The 21,897-nt window shown below is 35.6% G+C and overlaps 1 protein-coding gene, 1 long non-coding RNA gene and 1 pseudogene across 4 annotated transcripts; 1 reads left to right on the forward strand and 2 right to left on the reverse strand.

Annotated features, from left to right (window-relative positions):
* Nucleotides 1–4,187: 4,187 nt before the first annotated feature.
* LOC111911536 (uncharacterized) lies at nucleotides 4,188–9,235 on the reverse strand. Of its 2 annotated transcripts, XR_002856889.3 has the most exons (4): nucleotides 9,123–9,235; nucleotides 8,876–9,040; nucleotides 7,500–8,270; nucleotides 4,188–4,628 (listed from the first exon to the last, which is right to left on the reverse strand). It is a non-coding gene; the product is annotated as an uncharacterized LOC111911536 (long non-coding RNA). The 2 variants fall into 2 exon arrangements; XR_008231113.1 differs by having other exon boundaries at nucleotides 8,876–9,149.
* Nucleotides 4,411–7,815, forward strand: LOC111911535 (histidine kinase 5). Of its 2 annotated transcripts, none has more exons than XM_023907297.3 (11): nucleotides 4,411–4,549; nucleotides 4,635–5,440; nucleotides 5,517–5,573; nucleotides 5,676–5,903; nucleotides 6,133–6,226; nucleotides 6,318–6,524; nucleotides 6,612–6,742; nucleotides 6,818–6,867; nucleotides 6,932–7,143; nucleotides 7,226–7,329; nucleotides 7,427–7,815. In XM_023907297.3, exons 2-11 carry the CDS (start codon nucleotides 4,751–4,753, stop codon nucleotides 7,529–7,531), a joined length of 1,878 nt encoding a protein of 625 aa, XP_023763065.1. In that variant the 5' UTR covers nucleotides 4,411–4,549; nucleotides 4,635–4,750; the 3' UTR covers nucleotides 7,532–7,815. The 2 variants fall into 2 exon arrangements, with proteins under 2 accessions (XP_023763065.1, XP_042756325.1); XM_042900391.2 differs by having other exon boundaries at nucleotides 6,318–6,515.
* A 603-nt stretch (nucleotides 9,236–9,838) lies between the features above and the next one.
* Nucleotides 9,839–21,561, reverse strand: LOC111911533 (putative disease resistance RPP13-like protein 1; annotated as a pseudogene).
* Between the last annotated feature and the right edge of the window lie 336 nt (nucleotides 21,562–21,897).

The raw sequence follows: 21,897 nt of genomic DNA on the forward strand, positions 1-21,897 counted from the left end.
AAAAAGAAGGTTTTCGTTGTTTTTGTAGTGTAGTTTGACCCGACCTAGAGTTATCGAGTCGGATTACAATTGCTAGAGATATCTTATCATTATATGTGGATGAAAAGAATAAGTTGAAAGAACTTTTACGAAAATCTTCACAATCTGTTTGTCTTACAACTGATGCATGGACTTCATGTCAAAACATCAGTTATATGGTTTTAACAGTCCATTACATTGATGGAGAATGGAATTTGCAAAAAAGGATTTTGAAATTTGAAGTTATTTCAAATCATAAGGGTGACATAATTGGTAAAATGGTTGAGAGTTGTCTAACTACATGGGGTATTGAGTAGGTTTTTACAATCACCGTGGATAATGCGAGCTCTAAAGATACAACTATTTCCTTTCTAAAAAAGAAAATACAAAATTGGGGACATGCGGTTTTAGATGCTCAATACTTGCATATGCGTTGTTGTGCTCATGTGTTAAACTTGATTGTGTGTGATGGGTTAAAAGATTATGATCCTGCAATTCAAGTTATTAGAAATGTTGTGAGGTATGTTAGATCCTCACCTTCAAGGTTGGCTAAGTTCAAGGAATGTGTGAAGATAGAAAAGTTAAATGTTACTGGAACTGTATGTTTAGATGTTTCCACTAGGTGGAATTCAACTTACTTGATGTTAGAGTCAGCTTTGAAGTATAGAAAAGCATTTAATAGGTTGGAAGAAGATGGACACTATGCAAGGTTTTTTAATGTGGGTCCTAGTAGCTTGTTGAATGAAGTAGATGCAAAGAAAAAGTATGATGTCACTAGAGTCGGGCCACCTAGTGATATTGATTAGGATGTTGCACAAGCATTTATGATTTTTCTTAAGGTTTTTTATGAAGTGACAAATCGGTTTTCGGGGTCTTTGTATGTAACTTCGAGTGCTTACTTTCATGATATGTGTTCATTGCATAGCCATGATGAATGCATTGAAAGTGATGATTGGCTGGTGAGTTCGATGGCTATGAATATGAAGGCAAAGTATGATAAATATTGGGGAAATGCAGAAAAGATGAATCCTTTATTGTATGTAGCAGTTGTTCTTGATCCTCGATACAAGTTAAAATATGTCAATTAGAGTTTGGAAGAAATGTACCCTATTGGTGATATTGCATGTGACTTGAAAAAGAAGTTAAAAGCCACTTTGACTCGACTTTATGACTTTTATTTGGAAAAAGATCCTATGCATGCCAGAAGTTCTTCTTCAAACAAGAATCATAACAAAAGAAAAGTTAATGAGAATCTTGGCATACAAGAGAAGCGTATGCTAAAATATAAGGCACATTTGGAAGATGAAAAAACAGGATAAGTGAGTGAGCTTGAAAGATATTTGTCAGATAACCAAGAGCCAAGCTATGAGTCATTTGACTTGTTGGATTGGTGGAAGACAAATGGAGCAAAATATAAGATTTTAGGAAAAATTGCACGGGATGTCTTGGCTGTTCCCAGTTTCCACAGTTGCGTCGGAATCCGCATTTAGCACCGGGGGTAGAGTTTTGGATTCATTTAGGAGTAGTCTTTCTCCTAAAACAGTGCAAGCGCTTATATGCACACAAAATTGGATTCGGGGTGTGTTTAACAAAAATGCAAAAGTTGGTTATGAAGATGTGTTGAAAGAAATTGAAGACCTTGATGAAATTGAAAATGGTAAGTTTTAAATTTTCAAAAGTTATATATTTTCTCCTACTTATTATTTCTAAATTCTAACAAAATATAACTTGTATTTTAGATTTTGCAAGCAAACTTAATATTTACACTGACAATATCGAATGAAAGGTATATTTCTTCTCTTGGTTTTATATTGAATTTTTGGTGTGATGTTTTAATATTGACTTTTTTGGACAGCAAAAGCTTATGAATTGGATAAAATTTTGGAAGTAGATAGCATTTTGGAAGTGATCTTGCTGATAATGCTTTTTGGATAATAGTTTTGTTGTTTTGGACAGCTTAGTAGGATGTGTGTATTAGTCTAATATTTGATGTAATGGAACAATATTTTATATTTTCATTTACTGCTTTTTATTTGTTGTTTTGGACAACATTTTTGGTAGTTTTCTTACTGTTTTTGACAATTTTACTATTGCAGTATTTTCAACAAACAGTGCAGTTTTTTTTACTACATTAGATAGAATTTTGAATGTTTTAATACCTTAAATGGTACAGTTTTTTATTTAATTGTTTTAATACCTTTAATAGTGCAATTTTTTATTGTTTTAATACCTCTAATATTGTAGCTTTAATATTACCTAGAATTTTTACTGTTTTAATACATGTAATAGTGCAGTTTTTTTAACTAAATTAGTTTAATGGACTCGACTAAAATGGGCCTAAAAAGCCCAAACCGTGAAACTAAACCGGAGCCAAACCGTTAGTAACGGTTTTGTTTGGTTCGATTTTAAATTTTCAATGGTTCGACTTTGGATTTTGCTTGACAAAAACCATTAGTAACGGTTTGGCTCCGTTTTGACCTAAAAACCGAAAAAACTGGACAGTGAACACCCCTAATGTTCTCCACAAAGAATTAAATTGGAATGGAGTGTGGGCAGTGGCGAGTCTAGAATAGAAATTCAAGTGGTTTACCGACGAGGGTCGGTACAAGAAAAAAATCGGGTTTACTCAGAAAAATAACCAATTCCACATGTATAAAAACTAATGGTGAGAGGATAGAGCCCAAACCGATCAACCTTAATTTTTTTTTTATTAAAATCAACTTAAATTTAAAATAAAGCTGATTTGTTAATTATTATTCACATATCTAAAAGTCAGTAATAAAAAAATATATGTGAGTAAAGGTTTTTCTTTAAAGAAAAAATGATATGAAAATATATTTAAAAGTAAATAAAATAAAAAAGAAATTAACAAAATAGATATAAATTCACGATCAAATTGGAGATGATTTATGAGTGGGTTCCCCCAAAACAGCAAAAGTCAATAAATTAGATATATGTTTGTTATTATTATCAAAATAATAACCTTAATGGAATTGGAAACTTAAGTAGAAAAAACCTATTATTCCTAAATAATTTGAATCTTGGTTCTATTGCTTCACCTATGTTTCAACAATTGATTTTTTTTACAAACAAAATCTCTCTCTCTCTCTATATCTCTCTCTCTCTCTCTTAGAAAAAAATCGGGTTTACTCAGAAAAATAACCAATTCCACAGGTATAAAAACTGATGGTGAGAGGACTGAGCCCAAACCGATCAACCTTAATTTTTTTTTTTATTAAAATCAACCTAAATTTAAAATAAAGCTGATTTGTTAATTATTATTCACATATCTAACAGTCATTAATAAAAAATATATATGTGAATAAAGGTTTTTCTTTAAAGAAAAAATGATATGAAAATATATTTAAAAGTAAATAAAAATAAAAAAGAAATTAACAAAATGGATATAAATTCACGATCAAATTGGAGATGATTTATGCGTGGGTTCCCCCAAAGCAGCAAAAGTCAATAAGGAGGTGTTTGACTTAGCTTCTTAAAGCCTAAAAGTTCTTTTTAAAAAAGTTACAAAAAGTCACGATTTTCTGACTTTTCCAAAAAGTTGATTTTCCTTATATAAAAACTCCAAAAGTAGCTTTTTAAAAATAGTTTACCAAACATTTTTGTTTTTTTTTCCAAAAAGAACTTTTAGCTGTAAAAAGCTAAGCCAAATACCCCTAAATAAGATATATATTTGTTTTTATTATAACTCAAAATAATAACTCACCTATGTTTCAACAATTGAGTTTTTTTACCAACTCTCTCTCTCTCTCTCTCTCTCTCTCTCTCTCTCTCTCTCTCTCTCTCTCTCTCTCTCTCTCTCTCTCTCTCTCTCTCTCTCTCTCTCTCTCTCTCTCTCTCTCTCTCTCTCTCTCTCTCTCTCTCACACACACACACACAGGTCCTTAAAAAAACCTTTAGGTGGTTGCTCAATGTCTTGGTATAGAATTTCTATTATTATTTAGAAAATTAGGTGGGTCATGTGACCCACCTTAGGCATGCATAAAGCCATAAACTCGCCACTGAGTGTAGGTGTTTTCAGTGTCTGTGTTTGTGTCTATGTAAACGATGAATGAACACAATGTCTTTGTATAAATGTCTGTGATAGATTCTCGAATAAGCAATAATAAATTTCTCGACAATATAATAAAACCCTATCATTCAATTCAGTATTGTGTGTCACTTTATATACTATATATATAAATTGTTTTCAAATGCACATGGCCTTTTGAGCTTCTACTCGTCTCTGCTCTCCCACAACAGTTTTTCTTTCCCTCTCACATGGTTTCTCTCTCCACATTCTCTCTCTATCTGATTATTTGAATTAAGTAAACTTGTTTTTGTTTTGTTTATTCATTGACTGAAGACTTCTAAGATACTTTCCAGATCTACAGTGAAAAAAAGGGGGTTACAGAGGCTGACAAGATGACATGAATCGCAAGGCCAGATGAATTTTTTCCCCCCAATCTCAACTTCTTTCGCCTTTCCGATCTAAGTGGCATTTTTCATTTCCAATTTGTGGATCACGTCAATGGTGAGTATTATGCTTCTCCAATTACATTTTCCCCTTCTGTTGACAAACTTCTCTCGGTCTTAATTTCATAAATTTCGATCTGCAGAAACATTTTGTTAGTTGCGTATAGACTTCATTGATGCTCAAAATCACAATTTCTTCAAAGTAAACAGACATCGATACTTTTTGCATTATTATTATTGTTCTAAAACGGTGAACGAGATGGAGGATGATCATGTTGAAGATACAGAGGTTGAAGTCCTCTCTTCAACGTGGCCTGAAGACATTAATGAAGCTGGAAAAAAGTTCAGTGTAGAAAAACCAGGACTCCATGAAGATATGTTAGAGGATGTTGCATTCATTGAAGAGCCTAGTATAGTTGACTTCACAAGGTTAGTAGAACTCACAAGTTACAGTGAAAAGGGGTCCTCACAGTTAGCTTACCTGGTAAAAAACTGGGAATATAAACAAGAAAATGCTGTGAGACTTTTGAGGGAAGAGCTTGAAAACTTGAGAAAACAACAACATGAAGTTAAGCTTAAAAATTTAGATATCTTTGAACAAAATCGTTTTGAAGGTGATAAACGTCCGGTTTCTGTGCTGGATGAAGGTTATGAAAATTTTCAAGATGTACCCGAGAAAATAAATGATGTTATTGCTGAAGATAAACGGGTAGAAATAGATGCTGAATATGATACAGTTATATATTGGAAGCAAAAGGCATTGCATTTGGGAAAATTGTTGGAAGAAAGTGTTGAGAGAGAACATATTCTTTTGGAGAAGTTGGAGGAAAGCATTGAGAATCTTGAAAAACAATCATCGCCTGTTGAAGAACTGTCCCAGATCTTGAAAAGAGCTGATAATTTTTTACATTTTGTTCTTCAAAATGCACCCGTTGTTATTGGCCATCAGGTAATTTGATTTCAAGCAAACCCTTTTTCTTTTTTTCCTTTTTTGCCCTTTTTACATTATGATTGTCATATCTCAGGACAATGAGTTGCGATATCGCTTCATTTATAATCATTTTCCAAGTTTACAAGAAGAGGTAATATGATCATCATCAAATTTTATAAATTCAAATTTATTGTTTGTTGTAAGTTCATAGATTTTTGAACCATGTCTTTTTTTTTCCTAATACTATGCACAGGATATAATCGGGAAAACAGATGAGGAAATATTCAAAGGTGGTGGTGTAAAGGAATCCCAAGACTTCAAAAGAGAAGTTCTTGAAAGAGGATTACCAGCAAAAAGAGAAATTACTTTTGAAAACGAATTATTTGGTGACAAAACATTTTTATTATATGTTGAACCTGTTTTCAGCAAAGATGGAGAAACAATTGGTGTTAATCACATGGGCATGGACATCACTGATCAGGTACGTTCTTTGTTTGGTCTATTATAGCATCCTACTTTTATCTTTTCTTATTACAACATTGTGCTTTGAAAAATCTACCCAATTCACTTTTATAATTTGATAGATTTTCAAAGTAATGAAAGTAGGATATGCTATTTCTTGTACTTAGTCACTTCTAATATATATATATATATATATATATATATATATATATATATATATATATATATATATATTTATCATGTGACAGGTTAGAAGGAGAGAAAAGATGGCAAAACTCCGGGAAGAAATAGCTGTGCAGAAGGCTAAAGAGGAAGAACTTAATAAAACCATTAATATTACAGGTTGGTAACTTTTCTTTCTCTTAAACCTTAAAATTTTTTCTATATATGAAAAAGTATTATCGAACATTTTGCCTAAATCAATTTCTTTTAGAGGAAACTATGAGAACGAAACAAATGTTGGCAACCATGTCACATGAGATAAGATCTCCATTATCTGTGGTCATTAGCATGGCAGAGATTTTATCAACTACAAAACTCGATAAGGATCAAAAACAACTCTTGGGTGTTATGTTATCTTCTGCTGATTTAGTTCTTCAACTTATAAATGACATTCTTGATCATTCCAAAGGCGAGTCAGGTTACTTTTCAACCCTTTATAATTGGTATTTTTTTTAAAGACTGATGTTTATACTGTGTAGTATTTAAAAGTTTAGATTATTTTCAGGAGTTATGAAGCTGGAAACTACAAAATTCAGGCCTAGAGAAGTAATCAATGATGTTCTTCAAACTGCTACTGCATCATTGAAAAAGAAGCTGATTTTGGAAGGACACGTAGCAGATGATGTCCCATTGGAGGTTTAATCTCTAATATCGATACAACTTGCTATAAAAAGAAAACATTTATGTTAACATTTGCTAAAACAATTTCAGATTATTGGTGATGTTCTATGGATTCGACAGATTCTCACCAACTTGATCAGGTATTTCTAACCAGGTCAAAATGGTCCATACACAACAAATTCTAAACTCATAAATTTTGTGCAGCAATGCTATTAAGTTTACTCACCAAGGGAAGGTCGAGATAAATCTATATGTAATATCAGATCCATATCCTCAACATGAACCGAAGAAGATAAACACAGATGACTCATCGATCTCAGCAAAAAACAATGGGCATGAGGAGAATGAACCTGACTCGCATGAAACGGTAGTCTGGATACGCTGTGATGTTAAAGATACAGGAATCGGAATACCAGGTACCTTTCAAATTCCAAATTTCTCATTTTCGTAGCTTCATGTTAACTATAATATTTTATTCATCGATTTGATCGATGTCAGAAACTGTATTGCCGAATTTATTCAAAAAATACACGCAAGCCAGTGCAAATACAGCTAGGAAATACGATGGGACTGGATTAGGTTTAGCGATCTGCAAACAATTGGTAATGATTCTGGATTCGGAATTGAAATCGAAATTGGAACGTGAGAAAAAAAAATTGGTTTTGACCTAAAATCCATGTGAATCGTGATTTATCGCAGGTTGAGCTGATGGGAGGTCATCTGACTGTATCGAGTAAAGAACATTGTGGATCTACATTTACTTTCGATTTACCTCATAAAGTTTCACATCCGTGGTTCAGATGATATGGCCGATAACGACGAGTCTGAAGATGACGATATCACTTGTGATGTCGGAGCAGAGAAGTCGAGAAACTAGAGCTCTTTGGTAACTGTTAAATATAGGTCGACTTTAACGAAAATTACGAAGGTTTGTTTCTAACTAGGGGTATTCCGCGTTTAGTTCTACTTTAATAAATTTGTTATTTGTTTACGTGTAGTGAAACTGAAAGCAGTAAGACAAACTTATGAAAATAAGTTGCTGTTCCTTACATTTAATCAATCATAATATGAAAGTTGTTATTTGTTTAGTGTTTACTCAAGTTGTATTAAAAAATTCCGATAATTAATTATTTAAAGATTTTAAAATTAAAGGCTAAATGCAAGCTAAAGCAAAAGTTAAGGGAACTACATTTTTTCTATTTGAAACTGTGAGAAACACTTGCTAACACACTGTATCATCTGTAAACCGTATGTCTATATTAATAGCCAGTTTTCTCTTAGATAAACTTGTAAAGTAAAAACTCAAAAAGGTAGCTAAAAGATGCAACTAAAAGGAATTCAAAGTGGGAAGGTCCAGGATCCAACTAAACTAAAAGAAAATCGAAGAGAGCACCTCAAAACCCATCAACCTTCCCCATGAAAATACAACTCCAATCTTTTTTATTCGAAAGAGCTCTTGCACATAAATAGAAATGTTTCAAATACAACTCGTTGGAAGTGGAGAAAACCCTCTGGATATACCCATGAAAGTTGATTTGTCTACCTGTGGAGAAGCATATGCAAAAATCAGGAACATGTGAGTTTCTGCTTACACTTGTCTGCATTTGAAAGTTTAAACAAAAATCAAAATGATAATTTTTTAGACACGTAAATCTTGAACATTCATTTTACTAGAACATCATTTCGTTCTAAACCATATTTTCTGTCTCAATACTTGAATTCCCAAGTAGTATTTCACAACTAGATTATATTCATCAACAATAAGACTTTCTGATATTGGGACAAGAACTTATCATATATGATATACATGCTTATGCTGGGATAATCTCTGTTGTTTACCTTCATATTAATTTTATAAAGAAAGATGAGCTATTAAAGTTAACAACTCCCAATAAAAGCCAAAGTTAAATGGAAAAGAGTAAAAATTGTTGCAACCTCAACATCTTGGAACAGCAGATGGTCTCCTCTGCTTTTGTTCTGTTTTTAAGTCTAATCTCAAAAACAGAGACTAGATAATAAATCAAAATCGACCTATCTTTCAGATTTTTCAATACTTGAATACCCAAGTAGGAAAGAAAAATCTATTATTTAATTTTTCATATATTAATAAATAAACTACAAGAGGTCAAAGACAAAGGAAGGGTTTACCTTCATATTAATTTTATAATTCCTGGGGGATATGGGAGATAAGGGGCCTCTTCTAATAATCTTCCTTGGGCATCTTTGGGCAGTTATCAATAGCAAGATGCTGGAGAGAGGCGAGTTGAGGTGTTGCAATCCCATTGAGAACTGCTTTAAACTTCTGAAATTGGCCTACCAAATTTCAGAAAGCAAAGATTAGAGTTACTAAAGTTAAATTACAAATAAATGTCAAAAGTCATATGTAAAAGAGTACAAATTATTGTGACTTCAACATCTCACAACAGCAGATGGTCTCCTCTGTTTTTGTACTTTTATAAGTCTAAATCTCAAAAACAGAGACTACAGACAGAATAAATCAAAATCAACCTATTTAATGAAACTTTCATTTTCTTACACCATGTGACATACAATATGTGGTAAACTGCTAATCGGTTTTGTTAGTATTATCCATTCGTTAGATGGATCATTAAATAAAGAACATATTAATTGACATTTTCAAATGGATAAAGTGATACGTAGCTATCAGGAAATACATTATTCTAAAAATCTCATGTACGTGAAGCGATTCATTATTTGAACATATTCATAATTTGTTTGTTTCTACTTTTCAATCATTATTACAAAGATGTCAAAATCTAACTTCTACAACTTTATCAAATAATACAAACTCGACGATCAATACTAATTCACAAATTATGTTAGGATTTTGAATCTTTTGTTTTTATTAAAAAATTGAGGTATTTACACAACTTCAATCATATTCAATAACAAGAAAACAAAAAAGAAGCACTTGCACGTCCATGTTAACAACCATATATTGACATGCAAACATATTTTTTATTATATAAATGTTTATGTTGATATAATATTTGCATTTTCCTGATTGAATGAAAGCAAAATCAATTATTATTTTTATAATTTATCAAAGGCAGAGGGAGAAGCATACCTTCGTATTAAGTTTGTAACTGTTTAGAATATGAAGGTGAGGGGGATAAGGGATATGAGGGGCCAGTAGGAGCCTCTTTTACTACTCCTTTCTTTCAGATGTGGGCATCCATAGATTTCCAAACTCAAAAGTGAAGGCAGCAACATTTCTGGTAGATCTATCATCTTTGGGCAGTTCTTAATGAAGAGATGCCGGAGAGAGGTGAGGTTTTGGAGTCCCATTGAAACTGATTCCACTTTCTCAAATCCTCTTATGTGAAGAGTAGTAAGAGTTGAAGGAAATAGATAGGACAGCTGACTGAAATTACTCACATCTTCCGACTGTCCACCTATTAAAGATAGATTCAAAAGTGAGGTTGGAAAAGTCTGTGGGCCCCACTTTGAAATGAGCTTCTTTAACCCCCCCAATTCTAAGGGAACACAATTTTGGAGGCCAAAGCCCACCTGAAAAGGAAGCATCCATACTTTGACAATATGTTATTGACAAATGAATTAACACATTGAGTTTCGGCAACTCGTGGTCAGGAAATGAATCCATATATGGACAATTGCTAATGTAGAGATCCCTGAGGTGATTGAAGTAACCCAATTCAGTGATCGATTTCAGATTTGGCCAATTAAATATGAATACAGATTCAAGCATCAGTATGCTTGAGTTTATCAGAGACTTTTCTCGTCCTCCTAGCAACTCCTTTTCCAACAAATTATCACAATTCTGGATGGAAAGTGACTTGAGGCTATCTGGACAGCTGCAATGCTCCAAGTTGTCACAACCCAATAAGGTCAAGCTCATAAGAGATGTTAGGTTGCTCCCACAATTATCCTCCTCTTTCTCTCCTAAACTCACCAAATTCGAACAACCAGCTACATCCAACTTCCTTAAATTCACAAGAACCTTACTTGCCTCTGCTTCTGATTCCCACAAGTATCTTATCTCATCACACTCTCTGACGCTTACTTCTTCAACTTCCCCAAGATACTCTATAACACCTCCCCACACCTGATCATTAAGTCCTGAAATACAACTTATCTCCAACTTGGTGACTGATGAAGCTACACGAACCAGACTTCCTAACATTTCATGACTGCACCAACCTATCCTTAATACCCTCAGTGAAGGTAATGCTTCAAGTGAGCCTCTAACCAAATTAGGACAACTTTCAATACGAAGCTCTTGAAGGCATGGAAATGCTGTATCCACAAGTACCCCATTATTATTGGTTGACCATGCCTCCCACCCTTTCATATCTTTGAAACGTAAAGTTTCAAGTGATGGGAATGCAAGACCGGTCCCAAGTGACTCCGGACCCACAACTTTTACCTCATTCATCCCTCCAATATACAACTCCTTAAGTAATAGTAACTGCCCAAGTGGCGGTAGAGATGTACACTTTTTACAACCACTTATCGACACATCAACCAACCAATGAAACAAGGAATCCCCAACCCAACTTGGAAACTCTATACCTCCATATGACTTAATTTTAAGCTTTTTTAGATAATCACTACAAGGCTTCAGCAGATTCAGGATCTCCTTTTCAAGTGTTTATTTCCGAGAACCATCAAATTCATCACTCCATTCCAACTCTAACTCACTTGGCCTCTTTTCAGATAAGTTCACTTCATGTGCATGCATTGAGCCTTGCAGTTTTTCCAGCCCCTTAACAGAAATTTTCCATTGGAGATTCTTTAAATCTTTATGCTCAATTATTGAAAATCCATTGCCTCCTTCAATAACCATCCCATAAAGAGTTTGTAGACTTTTCAACTCAAGAATCCCTAAGGGCATCTTCCTCAAACATGGAGTATCCCTCATGTCAAAATGCCGCAAATTTTTAAGATTTGAGAAGCTTTCGGGCAACTTTTCCAAACCGTAACAGCCAGCAACTATCAACGTCTGTAAATTATAAAGGTTGCTGACATTATCGGGTAAATGTTTGATGTTAGTTCCAGATAAATTAAGATAACGCAAGTGCGTCAAACTACCAATAGATTCAGGTAACTCGTTTATTCTAAGTTGACACAAACTGAGGACCCTTAACAAAGGTAACTCTTGAAGTAAGTCATCAAGGACCTTATTTGATAAGTAAAATGTGAACCAACTTTCTTTTTTCCCAGCATACACTGCTAAGAATGTTCTCAAATTTCTAGCACCTTTGAATGCCTCAAACCTTTTGTAAACCATGTACTTCTCACAAACAAATGAGAAATGGCGGTGCTTCTCCAAAGCTTCCTTCCTAAATTCCCTCTTCATCTCAATGTCTAACCTTGAAAAAAAATCTCCTGCCACAGATGTTGCCAAGTCATTCATGATATCATGCATCACAAACAATGATTTGTCATCAGGTGCATGTTGAAAAAATGACCTTGACAGCAGCGCTTCAAAACCTTCAAGACCCAAGCGTTCCATTGACTTGCTGGTGGTTGATCGGTGCAAAAACCCTTCTGCCATCCACAACAGAATCAACTCCTCCTTATCAAACACATAATCTTTTGGGAACAAGGAGCAGTATGCAAACAACTGCTTCAAAGAGGCAGAAAGATCATTGTAGCTTAGTTTAAGAGCTGGAACAATCTCATCTCCCTTTACTGACTCCCATATTTTATTATTCGACAACTCCTTCCATTCTTCCTCGTCTGTTTTGTCCTCAACAACCTCCCAAGTGCGATCAAAGCCAATGGCAAACCAGCACATTTTTCAACAATGCCTTCGCCATGTGGTCTAAGTGTTGGATGTGAATCGAAGTTACCTTCACCCAATGCATGCTGACAGAATAAAGAGAGAGCACTGTCATGTGACAAAATAGAAAGGTTGTAAGGTTGCTTGTAACCGAGTTTGGTTAGCAATGACTGCTTCCGGGTCGTCATGATAATTTTACTTCCGGCTGCCCCTAAAAGAAATGGGCGTTCCAGAATTTCCCAATCGGCATAGCTTTCACTCCAAACATCATCAAGAACAAGTAGAAATCGTTTTTTTTTTTTTGAGATCTTCTCTCTTAAAGCTACTTGAAGGAGGTTTAAGTCCTTAAATTCTTGGCTTCCACCTCCTATTGACTGGAAAATAATTTTGCTTATATTGAATATATCAAACTCATCAGAAACACAAACCCATGCCTTGAGTTCAAACTGAGCCTTCCCTTGCATTTCGTCATACAAAAGTCTAGCTAGAGTGGTCTTACCCACCCCACCCATACCAACTATGGGTACGATGCTAAAGTTTCTATCACTTGGTTCATCCTCGAGTAGCTTATGGAGCAATGCATCCTTTAATGGGTTTTAGATAAAACAAATAAACTAGAAAACAATTCCTAAGTTCACATGCAACCTACTTTGGATCTATGTTTTATCTATTGAACATACAACTTTGAATTGCAAAACAAGAACCCTAGAGGAGAGAGGCTATAATCAAAATTTACAAACTAGGGTTTAGTAATTACATACCTTTCAATTGTTATAGTAAACAATTGATAATTCCCTTGATCTTGATCTTGATCTTCTTGGAAGCTTAGCACCACAAGTGTAATGCCTCTAATGGAATCACACCCAAACTAGCAAGAAGGAAAGTAGAGGAGAGAGGGGAGAGGGAGTATGCAAAATTTCGGCCCTTAAGGTTTCTTCAAGAGAAAAGAGTGACCAAAACATGAACCAGGAGGCTCCTTATATAGCTGAGGGATCTAGGGTTTAGGGGATCCTTTGCTTAGGGCCTAAGCAAACCCAAGGGCCTTATCCAAGCCCCTATGGACGAAATTATTAGGGTTTCCCCTAAAGATTTCGTCCACCCTTATCCAAGGGAGTTCTAGAGCCTTCCACTCAACTATTAGATAATTGCAAACTAGTCCCTGCACCTTATAATTAATTCTTTTAACCCCAAAATTAATTCTAATTAATTTATGGCTAACAATTAATTAAACAAAATGATTTCTTATTAATATATTAATCTTTTAACATATTAATAAATTCATTTATATTAATTTATTAATCTTATAATAAATTAATATCTCTCCTTTCATAATTTCTTTGTCTGGTTGCTAGGTTTGAGGGCAACCCAAAAGGACTGTGCTGCTATCAATTCAAGTACATACCAATTATAGTTATGGGCTTAGACACCTAATCCAACAGTCTCCCACTTGGATAAGTCTGTAACTATAATTGCTAGTATGCCTTCTACATTTGACCAGCAAATTGTAGCTTCCAAAAAGCTGCTGCCGAACTCTGACCCAGTCAGTTACGTGTCCTAAGATAAGTGATCATATAATCCTTCGTTCTGCTAGATATCCCTAGATAAAAGACATGGAATGCAATCAACCTCTTTGTCCAGAATCTGTGTTTCCCGATTCCTGATTTGTGATGATGTAGGACTTCTAATTGAACACATCAATTTAGTCCTGGCTAGGCCCAGCACACAAGTCAACACCAAATCATCGAGGGGCCCACAGATATCGCTTTTCCCGTTAGGGCAAAAGGAACGAATAAACAGTGACTCATATGCTTGTATCTTTTACTCATCAAACCATACATGATAATACGTTTTATAACACCAAGTTACTGATGTGTTTTCGTATCACCAATGCATAGCCGACTTGCAAATCACAAGTCATATATCTCTGTTTCAAGATTATAAGATATTATCGTCTCAGTATTACTCGTGATGAATTCCATGAAGTAATACTCTGAGCGAGGGTTTATCCAATACTCAAATCTCAATTTCTGAGTACTCATGAACGTTGCAGCAAATACATTGCCATGTCTATCCTTAGACAATCTACAATCCAGTTCATGACAGTCTTGATTCACTACTTACTTCCAAAAGTACGAGCGACTGTGGAGTTTGAATAATCTTATTATTCGGGAAGTAAAACATGCAAAAATGAAACACAATAATAAACAATTGACAAAAGGTAGAACCCAAACTTATAAATAATACTTTATTATTTAATCACCAAAAGTTAATTACATTTACTTTGTTACAAGTTTCAGAAAACTAATCTAACTACTAAAACTAATATCATCTTTCAGTCCTATGCTCCGAGCATGCTGAATATGCTTAGCCCTACTCAGACCCTTTGTGAGGGGATCTGCTGGGTTATCTTCAGATGACACCCTCTTCACTATAAGATGGCCTTCTTCTACTCAATGTCTGATGAAATGGTACTTTCTGTCGATATGTCTAGTTTTACCATGATCTCTCGGTTCCTTTGTCAAGGCAACCGCTCCTTCATTATCGCAGAACAGTTCCATAGGCTCCTGGATGGTTGGAACAACTCCGAGATCCCCGATGAAGTTCCTCAACCAAGTTGCTTCTTTCGACGCTTCACTTGCTGCTATGTACTCTGATTTACAAGTAGAATCAGCCACCGTATCTTGCTTGGAACTCTTCCAAGTAACTGCTCCTCCATTTAATAAGAATACCCAGCCTGACTGAGAACAGAAGTTATCTCTATCCGTCTGAAAGCTGGCATCACTGTAACCATCTACTCTCAAAGTATCATTTCCACCAAGTACAAGGACCCAGTCCTTTGTTCTTCGCAAATACTTGAGTATATTCTTCACGGCTATCTAATGAGCTGTACCTGGGTTTCCCTGATAGCGACTGACCATGCTCAAAGCAAATGCCACATCAGGGCGAGTACATGTCATAGCGTACATGATCGATCCGACAGCGGAAGCATAAGGTACACGACTCATGTCATCTATTTCCTCATCTGTACTCGGGCATTGAGTCTTACTCAATTTGGTATTGCTCTGGATAGGTAGCTCTCCCTTCTTGGAATTTTCCATACTAAACCTCTTTAGTACCTTATCCAAGTATGTGCTCTGACTAAGTCCAATTAGTCTCTTCTTTCTATCTCTCAATATTCTAATCCCAAGAATATAGGCGGCTTCTCCTAGGTCTTTCATGGAAAAACACTTTCCAAGCCAAGACTTAACTTCATTCAAGGTTGGAACGTCGTTGCCAATGAGTAATATGTCATCGACATATAACACCAGAAAAGTTACTATACTCCCACTAGCCATGATATACACACAAAACTCATCTTCACTTCTAGAGAAACCAAACTCTTTGACTTTCTCATTGAAGCAAAGATTCCAACTGCGAGATGCTTGTTTCAATCCATAAATGGATTTCTCAAGCTTGCATACTCTATTGGGAAACTTTGCATCAACAAAACCCTCTGGCTGACTCATGTAAACATCCTTAGCCAACTTCCCGTTAAGGAAGGCAGTCTTGACATCCATCTGCCAGATTTCATAGTCATGAAAGGCAGCTATGGCGAGCAATATCCTAATAGATTTAATCTTAGCCACCGGCGAAAAAGTCCCATCATAGTCAACCCCTGGGGTTTGAGTGAAACCTTTTGCAACCAGTCGAGCCTTGAACGTATGCACATTCACATCCATGTCTGTCTTCTTCTTGAAGATCCATTTGCACCCAACTGTCTTCCGACCTGGTGCACTATCAACCAAATTCCAAACTTGGTTGTCATACATGGACTTAATCTCACTGTCCATTGCCTCTTTCCACTTGGAAGCCTCTGGGCCTGCCATTGCTTCCTTATAAGTGACTGGTTCATCTAAGTTTACCAATGTTCTGTCACTTATGAATGTGTCACCATCTGAAGTAATATGAAAACCATACAACTCAAGTGGCACACTCACCCTAGTGGATCTTCGAAGAGGTAATGATGTATCAACCGGTTCAACAGGAACTGTTTCCTCTGGTTGAGTGCTAGTGTCATATAAGGTTCCTTCATTAGTTGACTCTTGAATCTCTTCAAGGTCAATGGTACTCCCACTGTCCTCTTTGAATATGAGTTCTCTTTCCAGAAAGACTCCTCTTCGAGCTACAAACACCACGTTTTCACTAGGTCTGTAGAACAAATATCCAAAAGACTGCTTTGGGTAACCAATGAAAACACATTTCTCACTTCTAGCTGCTAGCTTGTCGTGAGTCTCTCGTCTTACGAAAGCTTCACAACCCCATACTTTAATATGTGCTAACGAGGGAACTTTCCCTGTCCACATTTCGTGAGGTGTTTTGGCAACCTTCTTTGTAGGGACAAGATTGAGGATGTGGGCGGCTGTCTCTAAGGCATACCCCCAGAAGTGAATAGGAAGCGAGGCACGACTCATCATAGAACGAACCATGTCTAACAAGGTTCGATTACGCCTCTCAGCTACACCATTTAACTGTGGTGTCCTAGGAGGAGTCGATTGTGAGACTATCCCACATTCTTTCAGATATTCGTTGAACTCGGTACTAAGATACTCCCCGCCTCTATCGAATCTAAGTATCTTGATCTTTCTACCCAATTGATTTTCGACTTCATGCTTAAACTCTTTGAACTTTTCAAAGGTTTCTGACTTATGTTTGATCAAGTAGATGTAACCATATCTGCTATAATCGTCAGTGAAAGTCACATAGAATCGATTAGCATCCCTTGTGGTTGATCTGAAGGGCCCACACACATCTGTGTGTATGAGATCCAACAGACCTTCACCTCTTTCACAAGACCCTGTGAATGGTGATTTTGTCATCTTTCCCAAAAGACAAGATTCACACATATCATCTGATTTTAGGTCAAATGATTCCAACACTCCATCCTTTTGGAGTTGGGCTATGCGTTTCTTGTTAATGTGTCCAAGACGACAATGCCACAAGCATGCCTTGTCTACACTATTAGACAAGTCAATATTAAGTACACTATTTCCTAAGCTATCAACACAAGTCACTGTTTCATACACACCATCACAAGGTAAAGCTTCAAACACAAAAACACCATTCTTATAAACAGAAATTGAACCATTCAAATCATTAAAAGAATATTTAAAACCTTGTCTGAACAATGCATGAAATTAAATAATGTTTCTCGTCATCTCAGACGAATAGCAACAATTTATTAAGTCTAATCTAACATCATTACTAAGCAATAGTTGATAAATTCCGATCTTGGTCGCTGGTGAAGACTTTCTGTTCCCCATGATCAAGTTTATCCTCCCATGCTCTATCTCCTCACTTTCCTTTAGCCCCTGCAAATCAGAACAGATATGAAAACCACATCCTGTATCAAGGACCCATGAATGAGAAGATAATGAGTTATTTGCAGAAATAGTGTAAATACCTGCCGAGGATGGCTTCACTTTGCCATCCTTGATATCTTGCAGATATTGTGGGCAAGATCTCTTCCAATGCCCCTTTTGATTGCAGTAAAAGCAAATGGCCTCTTTTGGATCAGAAACATGGGGAGTGGAACCATTGGGCTTAGCCTTCGGGCCATTACTAGATGACACAGCTTGAGCCTTGCTCTTCCAGTTTTGCTTGGGAGGACCTTTCCTCTTCTTCCCCTTTCCCTGTCCAATGGCCAAGACAGGGGCACTTGCAGGTGTGTAGGGTATACTTTTACCCTTCATCCCTGCCTCAGCTGTCTGCAACAAGTTGTGCAGTTGGGCCAAAGTCTGCTCAGTGTTGTTCAAATGGTAAGTTAAGATAAACTGACCATAACAATCAGGCAACGAGTTCAAGACCATTTCAATGGCCAATTCCTCATCGAAGTGAATGTTGAGCTTGACCAAACGCTCTATGCAGCATTGCATTCTTTGCACATGAGATACAACCGATTCCCCCTCTTTCATCTTGCAAGCCATGAGTGACTTAACTACCTTAAACTTTTCTTGACGAGCTCACTTATGTTACTTTTCCATAAGGTCCTTGTTCATCTCAAAAGGCCAGTAGTCCTCATAGCACCTCTGTAATTCTGGGGACATGGTTGCAACCATGATGCATGCCACTTTGGTAGCATCATCATAGTGTTTCTTGTAGGCAGCATACTCTTTGGGAGTGGCTTTTGACTCATCAAGTTCTTTGAGCTCCTTTTCAAGGACATACTCTTTGTCCTCGAATCTAAGTGCCATCTTGATGTTACGCATCCAATCGTTATAGTTGGAGCCATCCATAACGACTTTGGAGCAGATGTTTAGTAGAGAGAAGTTGTGGCTGGAGGATGATGAAGCAGAAGTGTTTCCAGGAGTAGACATCTGAAAAGAAAGATAGTTTTAGTTAGATTACAAGACACCTCAATATAATAACCCAAAGATATCATATCAAGGTTAGGACCCAACTATGACGATTTACAACTTAGAAATGGGATGCCGAGATCCAAGTTCAAATCTCATAAAGGTAGGTGAATGACGATTCACCAATTCCACCATTAGACAAAATAAACGAAGTGAAATTCCTAATTCTTTTGAGATACATTAAAACTATTTAATGGCATGTTTTAATCTCGGATTATGCTCTACTATTTGTGACTGGGATACCAAGGATCACAAACTAGATGTGAATAACCATGCAAATGTGCTTGGTAACCTTATTGTCTTTATCATTAACTATTGATGTGCCGGTAAACCACACACGCTCCATCAAAATGATAATTATAAGATACCCATTACTACTCTTTATTAGTGCCTTTTAGTGTGCCGGTTAACCACACACGCTCCACTAACGACCAATAAAGCATAATGTGCAATTTCATGGATTAGCATACTTTTCACATTTTTCCTAAAGTAACTAGAGTTGGGATTTTGAAAAATAGTGTTCTAGTACTTTCTTTAATAGCATTATACTTTTAATGGGAAGTAGTTGTCCTATCAAATCCGTTCTGCTAACGACCCTCCACTAATCAAGGAAGCGGTGGGTGAGAGTGGACACCCATTCAACTACCATTTTATAGGCAATTTCCTTATACCCCCCTTATAGACTAGCTTCGTGAATGAGGCATACTAGCGATTTGACTGACTATATTCTTATACATATATAATATTTAACTTTTAATTATAATATATATATATATATATAAGGTGTGTTTTAAAACATTTTAAAACTCCAAGGGTTTATATAAATTTTTTCGAAATTTAAACTATTAAATTTTAAATTTAAATAAACCAATTAATTAGATTTAATATTTATCTATTAATTAACTTTTAATTAATTTATTAAATCTTGTAAGGATTATCTAATTAAATTAAACAATTAATTTAATCCTAATCCATATCCCTTCTAGATTTCGAAAATATGGGGATAGGATAATTTCCTTATTTTTCTCAATTATCCAATAAGGCAACTATTATCCAAAACAAAGAAACCCTAATCTTTATAGCATATTTCGAAATTTTCAAGGGAGGAGGCTAGGGTTTTCAAAACCCTAACCCTAATTTCAATTAGGGTTCTTTGGAGGCTAGGGTTTTCAAAACCCTTTGATCCACAACCCTAAAAATCGAAAAAAATGGCCTTTAGGGTTTAATAGCTATAAACCCTAATTTGCAATTCAACAATTATAACAATTCAATTTAAAACAAACAATGTCTCTGATACCACTAATGGGTTTTAGGTAAAACAAATAAACTAGAAAACAATTCCTAAGTTCACATGCAACCTACTTTGGATCTATGTTTTATCTATTGAACATACAACTTTGAATTGCAAAACAAGAACCCTAGAGGAGAGAGGCTATAATCGAAATTTACAAACTAGGGTTTAGTAATTACATACCTTTCAATTGTTATAGTAAACAATTGATAATTCCCTTGATCTTGATCTTGATCTTCTTGGAAGCTTAGCACCACAAGTGTAATGCCTCTAATGGAATCACTCCCAAACTAGCAAGAAGGAAAGTAGAGGAGAAAGGGGAGAGGGAGTATGCAAAATTTCGGCCCTTAGGGTTTCTTCAAGAGAAAAGAGTGACCAAAACATGAACCAGGAGGCTCCTTACATAGCTGAGGGATCTAGGGTTTAGGGGATCCTTTGCTTAGGGCCTAAGCAAACCCAAGGGCCTTATCCAAGCCCCTATGGACGAAATTATTAGGGTTTCCCCTAAAGATTTCGTCCACCCTTATCCAAGGGAGTTCTAGAGCCTTCCACTCAACTATTAGATAATTGCAAACTAGTCCCTGCACCTTATAATTAATTCTTTTAACCCCAAAATTAATTCTAATTAATTTCTGGCTAACAATTAATTAAACAAAATGATTTCTTATTAATATATTAATCTTTTAACATATTAATAAATTCATTTATATTAATTTATTAATCTTATAATAAATTAATATCTCTCCTTTCATAATTTCCTTGTCTGGTTGCTAGGTTTGAGGGCAACCCAAAAGGACTGTGCTGCTATTAATTCAAGTACATACCAATTATAGTTATGGGCTTAGACACCTAATCCAACATCCTTATCACCTTCACGACCAACAATGCTAGATGCATCTACCAAAGAGGTCTGTAATCTTCTGTTGGTATGTCTTGGGCTTTCACCTTTCACACTTAAACCAAGATTATCTTTTTCCTCTACCAGTTCTTGTAACTTGATGGTAATATTATCTAACTTGCTACGCATCCTACTATTTAGTGAGAAATTTGTGCAACAAGTTGGGATTATCTTTCTTACCAAGCTGGTTGAGGCTCCAGATTCGTCGGTCAACTCACGATGCATAGCTTCAGTTGCCAAATCATCAAGTAGGTCGTCAATGTCATAAGCCAAATGTTGGAGACCATTCAACCATCTTTTAACAGCTTTATTAGATATTTCCTTCTGTAAAGCATCATTAAGCAGATCCTGGATCTGCTCTAATAACCTCTTCAGCTTCTTGAGCTCAGAATCAACTCCCTTGGAGCGAGAGATCTTCTTCAAGTTTTCGGAGGCAAGTTTTTCAAAGACTACCGTCAATAATGCAGAAAGAACGATTTCAGCCATTGCTTTATTGTAAGAGCAGAGAATATAAAATAGAGATTTGGATGAAAGGATGCAGAGAGAGAATGTATCAATAATTGTTTATTCTGGAGATGATGAAATATATGTACAGGGAGAACAATCTGAATTATTGCTTATTGTAGAGATGGGGTTAAAACAAATGCACACCACAATTTTGTGGCCCTCAAAGTTGCAAGTTGCAATTGTCCACATTTCAGTATTGAAGTTTTTAACTAAAGGAAAGTAACTACAAATATATTTTTACCCAATCATTATAGTTTAAAGTTTGTTTACAGAAGATGTAACAAGTTACTTTGACCCAAATTTTATACCAAAAAA

Source organism: Lactuca sativa, chromosome 3 (genome assembly GCF_002870075.4).
Source record: "Lactuca sativa cultivar Salinas chromosome 3, Lsat_Salinas_v11, whole genome shotgun sequence".
NCBI lineage: Eukaryota > Viridiplantae > Streptophyta > Magnoliopsida > Asterales > Asteraceae > Lactuca > Lactuca sativa.